General features: G+C 52.0%; 1 protein-coding gene and 1 long non-coding RNA gene across 2 annotated transcripts in view; one reads left to right on the top strand and one right to left on the bottom strand.

Annotated features, from left to right (window-relative positions):
• Positions 1-148, top strand: part of LOC116078792 — a 1,151-nt gene extending 1,003 nt beyond the window's left edge. The window contains exon 2 of the long non-coding RNA XR_004113628.1: positions 6-148. This is a non-coding gene — a long non-coding RNA (uncharacterized LOC116078792). The remainder of the gene's footprint in view (positions 1-5) is intronic.
• Positions 149-430: 282 nt separating this feature from the next.
• Positions 431-3,646, bottom strand: Galr2 (galanin receptor 2). Its single transcript, XM_031354109.1, has 2 exons — positions 2,708-3,646; positions 431-1,449 (listed from the first exon to the last, which is right to left on the bottom strand). The coding sequence occupies exons 1-2, from the start codon at positions 3,298-3,300 to the stop codon at positions 624-626; spliced, it is 1,419 nt and encodes a 472-aa protein (XP_031209969.1). The 5' UTR covers positions 3,301-3,646; the 3' UTR covers positions 431-623.
• Positions 3,647-6,092: the final 2,446 nt, after the last annotated feature.

Raw genomic sequence — 6,092 nt, 5'->3', positions numbered from 1 at the left:
CTTAGGCCAGGAGTGAAGCCCTCATCAGGCCGCCTAGACTTAGGTCAGGAGTGAAGCCCTCATCAGGCTGCCTAGACTTAGGCACGGGAGCAGGCAGCCCATGAGAGGCCCCTGAACTTGTACATGCATGGAAAAACGAAAACAGAAACACAAGTGATCCCTGTCGTCCTTCCACCCGCTCAAATGCGTCGTCTTGATCATATGAGCTACTGACGACTTAGTGATATATAACAACTAGCACTTGTGGTGACCACACGGTGAGCATCACTGAATTGATAGCTGCTAGGATTCAGTGCTCTCTATCCCAGCTGCTGTCTCCTAGTAGTTAAGCTGAGCCCCGCCCCACCCCCACCCCCAAGGTCCCAGAGACTTTTTACGCTGGGTCTGGGGGTTCCATGACAGAAGTGCTACACACATCCCAGCATATGAAATGCTTTGAACTTTTTAAATGTTTTATTACTGTTCAAACTAGGTCTTGGGTAGTTCAAGCAGTCCTCCCAACTCCATGGCTCTGTTCCTGCTCCTCCTTCCACTTCCCAGGTGCTAGGATTGAAGGCCTATGTCACCACTCTCGCAATCCATGCAGTTCAGTAACAGAGAAGGTTCCCTACAATCCTCGGTCTTTAGCTGCAACCCTGTAAGATCCAAGCATCACCCCCAGGAACCCTCTGGTCACTCTGTCCAGAAGCTGTTAGATGCCCTAAGGCTGGATCCAAGGTTCTACCCGAGGCTGTGCAGCTGAGAAGTGCGGGTGCTGGGACAAGGGGCCCTGCTGCCTCGCTCATCTGCGTCAGGTCTGTGGACTCGTGTTCTAGCATGCCGCCACTACGGTTCTCAGGCGCCAGGATGCACACTCGGCCTGAAGTTCGCCTCGGGGCACGGCGCAGCAGGCCCGCGCAGATTTTGCGGAAACCTTTGCGGAAATGCTTGGAGACCAGAGCATAAACGATGGGGTTGACACACGAGTTGGCATAAGAAACTAGGTGTGAAAGGATGCGCAGCGCGTAAGTGGCACGCGTGAGCGGGAAGCGACCAAACCACACGCAGAGGATAAGCGCGTGGTGGGGCATCCAACAGAGGCAGAAGAGCACCGCCACGATGACGATCATCCGTGTCACCTTGCGCTTGGCGCGCTGGGAACCTGAGCCTGCTGCCACTGGGTCGACTGTGCGCCAGAGGTAGCGCAGGGTACGCGCGTAGGTCAGGCTGAGGACCAGCACTGGCAACAGGTAGCTAAAGATGAAAGTGCAGAGGTCCATGGCGCGGCGTCGAGGTGCGCTCCACGCTGGGTGGCACACCGTCAGGTTGGCCAGCTGCGACTGACTGTAGTAGCTCAGGTAGGGTCCGGAGAAGAGCAGTGCCAGCCCCCAGATGAGACCGATGGCCGTCAGCGCGTTTCGAGGTGTGCGCAACTCTCGGGAGTGCAGCGGATAGCGGATGGCCAGATATCTGTGTGGACAAGGTGGGGGTGGGGCGTCAGGTAAGCGAGAGGAGTCACTACTTAACTGCTAGGCCATTGCCAACCCTGAAGATGTCACTACCGACCTACTACACGCGAAAGGGCATCCCTAAACTACCGAAGACTAAAAGTTGTAGAATCTGCCTGTACTTCTGGGGACAGTGATTATTATCCTCTTGTGACAGCTGAGGGAGGTAGATCCCTAATGCCTGAGGCTCTGACAGCCAACCTGGAGAAGGCTTGGGTACAGCAAGGAAATTCCTGAAGAAAGCTGAAGTTGTGTGCGCCCCACCGGCCGATTGAGAACTCACAGGTTGCACCCAGTTGAAAACCGGAGGAGACCGAGGATCACCGCTCTAATGTGAGAAAGTCCAAGTGATGTGACACCCGACCAGGGATCCCTTCAGGGCATTCTGGGAGTTTCTCTTTCTGGGTCCTTTAGTTAGGGAAGGAGCACCAAACGCTGGCTCTGGGCAGGGAGCCTTGGCCTGGAGGGCTTTGGGCGTCTGCTAGGAGCGCTCACTCATGCTCCCTTAGACTGCAGCATGTCTATCCAAAGTACAGCCCAGTCCTAAGCCTAAGGCGCCGGACGACGCTTCAGGTGCCAAGCTTGGGGTCAAGAAGCAGGTGCTTAGCTGGGTGGTGGTGGCGCACGCCTTTAATCCCAGCACTTGGGAGGCAGAGGCAGGCGGCAGAATGAGTTCCAGGACAGCCAGGGCTACACAGAGAAACCCTGTCTCAAAGAACCAAAAAAGAAGAAGGAGGAGAAGGAGAAGGAGAAGAAGAAAGAAGAAGAAGAAGAAGAAGAAGAAGAAGAAGAAGAAGAAGAAGAAGAAGAAGAAGAAGAAGAAGAAGAAGAAGAAGAAGAAGAAGAAGCAGCAGCAGCAGCAGCAGCAGCAGCAGCAGCAGCAGCAGCAGCAGCAGCAGCAGCAGCAGCAGCGGGTGTTTCTCCGCAGTTCTCAGGTAGCATCTGAATACAGGCAAGTTACTTTGCAAGTCAACTCTGGTGTGAGTACTACAGTGTCAGAAAGACGTTCAGCTTAAGCAATAATATAAAGACCCCAGAGATCCGATTTCTCCAGAGGACCGACTTTACCTCTTAGTCACTGAATCTTAATCCCCTTTCCCCTTGCCTTTCATGGCCTCAGGCCACTGTGCGTCCCTTCTGGATCCCTGCGAAGCTACTCCAGCCCCAGCTCCTGCCTGGGTACCCACCCAGTTCTCAGACACAACGGAATGTTCACTCACCTGTCCAGGGAGACGGCGGCCAGCGTGAAGCTGCTGGCGTGCATAGTGAGGAAGATGAGGAAATGGACGGCCTTGCAGAGCAGTGAGCCGAACACCCAATCGTCCAGGGTATAGATGGTGGCCTGGAAAGGCACGCAGCACAGGATGAAACACAGATCGGCCACGCCCAGGTTGAGGATGAAGAGGTTGGTAGTGCTGACAGCCTGGCCGCCGCGCAGCAGCACCGCCAGCACCAGCGCGTTGCCCACGGTGCCCACGAGGAAGATGAGTGCGAAAAATAGGGGGACGAGGACCGCCTCCGGCTGCCAGCCGCCGCCGCCTTCCTGGCTCTTGTCCTCCGCACCCTGGCTGCCCGAGCCGTTCATGGTGTCACCAAAGCGGACGCCGCCCTGGCTCCCGCAGCCGTCCGGGTCTTGGTGAGCACGTAGCTCCCTCGCTGCTGCGCCCCAGCCAGACTGCCGAGCTCCAAGAGTCGGAGCAGGGGTGCGCGGGGGACGGGAGGAGGAGCGAGCACCCGGGGTGTAGGATGATACCCCGCTCCCTCCGGGCTGCAGCCCAGCCAGAGAGGTGCTGTCGAATGACCCTGGCTCCATATGGCTCCAGCGCTCAAGTCCTGGGACGCGCTCTATTAAAGACTTGAGTTGCTCGCTGGCATGTCACACTACCCTTGGAGTGGTGGAGGGAGCAGGGTACATGCGGGACATGGGGCGCCTTTAAGAGATCCACCCCATTCTTGGAATGAGGGGGCTGACACGGACTACTGGCGCTGTGGTTGGTCACACACACCCCAACAGCCACCGCCACCCCCACCCCCGCCCCAACTAGCAAAGTGGAATGGCTGGCCATATTTCTAGGCCTCTCCCATTTCTAATTTCCTTGGAATACCTCAGCCTGCCACACAGGAACTCCAGAGACCAACACAGAGGAGGCAGAAAGGAGGGTGTTTTTTTTTCTTGTTTTGAGACTAGGTGTCTCTATGGAGCCCAAACTCGCCCCGATTCACCCTTCTGCATCAGTCTGTGTGGTGCTGGGATTTTAGCCATGCACCAGTATTCCTGGCCAGAATGGAAATTTTCATTTGCTAAGTATTTCCCTCCATCTTAACCCAGAAGTTCACTGAATGTGTACTATATCACCCTGTCTGTGACCCTCACTTCCCTTGTCTGCGATGGGATGGCCTGGAAACTTCAAAGAAGTGTGAAGAAAGAAATACTAGAAGGGTTGGAACAAGGCTGAGCTGTTAAGAGCACTTGCTGCTCATGCTGGGAGGACCCAGGTTCGGCTCCCAGCACCCACACGTCAGCACTCACAGCTTCCTGTAACTCCAGTTCCAGGCAGTCTGATACCTTCTTCTGCTCCATGGGCTGCTGAATAAATATGTGGCATATATACTCACAAAGACACACACACACACACACACACATCCTGCACAAATAAATCAAATATAAGAACATGTAAGATTGGAAACCAGTTTATTAGTGGATCAAATCTATTAAAGCATCCAGTCTTTATTTAAAAGGGGGAGGTGCTAGAGAGAGGGCTCAGCGGTTAAGAGCACTGACTGCTCTTCAGAGGTCCTGAGTTCAATTCCCAGCAACCGCATGGTGGCTCACAACCATCTGTAATGAGATCTGATGCCCTCTTCTGGTGTGTCTGAAGACAGCTACAGTGGACTCATATAAAATAACTAAATAAACCTTTTTAAAAAATTCAGATCTTAGCCATAAATATTCTTTTCCTAAAACTGGGCTTTGTTGACTCAGACTTGTAACTTTTGTTGTTGTTGTTGTTTTGTTTTGTCTTTTTCGAGACAGGGTTTCACTGTGTAGCCTTGGCTGTCCTGGACCTCATTCTGTAGACCAGGCTGGCCTCGAACTCAGAAATCTACTTGCCTCTGCCTCCCAAGTGATTAAAGGCATGCGCCACCATTGCCCGGCTATGTACGCTAATGTTTTACCTGCATGTATGTCTGTGTGAGGATATTGGATCCCCTGGAACTGAAGCCACAGACAATTGTGAGCTGCCACGTGGGTGCTGAGAATTGAACCTGGTCCTCTGGAAGAGCAGCCAGTGCTCTTAACCACTGAACTATCTCTCTAGCCACCACCCCTATCCTTTAATTTTTTTTTTTTTTTAAGATTTGTTTGTATGTGAATATTTTGCCTGCATACATATGTATGCAGCACACGCCTATGCCCACAGAGGGTGGAGAAGGCACTAGACTCCCTAGAGCTGGAGTTAGGGATGGTTGTAAGGCACTGTATGGATGCTGGGAATTGAACCTGGTTCCTTTGCAAGGGCTATAGGTACTCTTAAGTACTGACTGAACCATCTCTCCAGCTATCTATTGATTGACTGATTGATTGACTGACTGACTGATTGACAGGGTCTCATGCTGGCCTGCAACTTGCTATGTAGCCAAAGACCTTGAACTTTTGATCTTCCTGCCTCCACCTCTCAATGTTACAGCTTCAGGCCTGGTTTACGTGGTGCTGGGGCTCAGACCCACGACTCCACGCACGGTAGAGAAGCAGTTGAGCTGAGCAGCATCTCTGGCCCCGTCTTTTCCAGTCTGAGGATAGTGGCATTTAGTGTAGGCACGCATGTGAGGAGGTTCTGAAGGGCTTTGAGAAGAACACTCACATACTGGTTCTCTCCCTCCCAACAGCTCCCCGTAAGTGCCATGACCACACTAAGCTGCATGCTCATCTAAAGCATTTGCTTGGGTTTCGGGATATCCGTGGAGCTGGCTGACAGTTGTCTACTCACGCACACACACACACACACACACACACACACACACACACACGTTATACTCTTGTTTGTTTTGGGGAAGGAGCCATCCTGGTGCGTGCGATGTAATAGCCAACGTTTTAAACATTTATCTCCCCACTTCACAGGCCACCTCTGCATCCTCCGAAATCTACCCCGAGCCTCCGGCAAGTGTTGATCTTTCTAATCCATGTATTGTCCCAATCCAGGCATTTTATACACATAGAATCACAAAGCATGAGCTCTTTGGCATCTGGCAGCTCTCACTTACTGTTTATGACAATGTCCTCAGGGTTCATCCATGCTGTGACATGGTTAAATGGAATAGATATTTAAGAGACTTTTAGTTAGTTATTTATTTTGCTCTTTTGTGTTTTCGAGACAGGGCTTTTCTGTATAGTCCTGGCTGTGGGCCCAAACTTGCCACTGCCTCCCGAGAGTTGGGATTGAAGCTATGCCCACCACCACCCAAGTTGCTTCAGATAGATAGATAGATAGATAGATAGATAGATAGATAGATAGATAGATAGATAGCTGATTTTGTCAACTTGACATATCTAGGTAGAGGGGAACTCTTTTGTTTTGTTTTGTTTTTTTTTTTTTTTTTTTTTTT

This window comes from Mastomys coucha, unplaced genomic scaffold (genome assembly GCF_008632895.1).
Source record: "Mastomys coucha isolate ucsf_1 unplaced genomic scaffold, UCSF_Mcou_1 pScaffold5, whole genome shotgun sequence".
Taxonomy (NCBI): Eukaryota; Metazoa; Chordata; class Mammalia; order Rodentia; family Muridae; genus Mastomys; species Mastomys coucha.
Note: the sequence above shows the minus strand (reverse complement) of the source record. Positions and strands in the feature narration are given on the sequence as shown.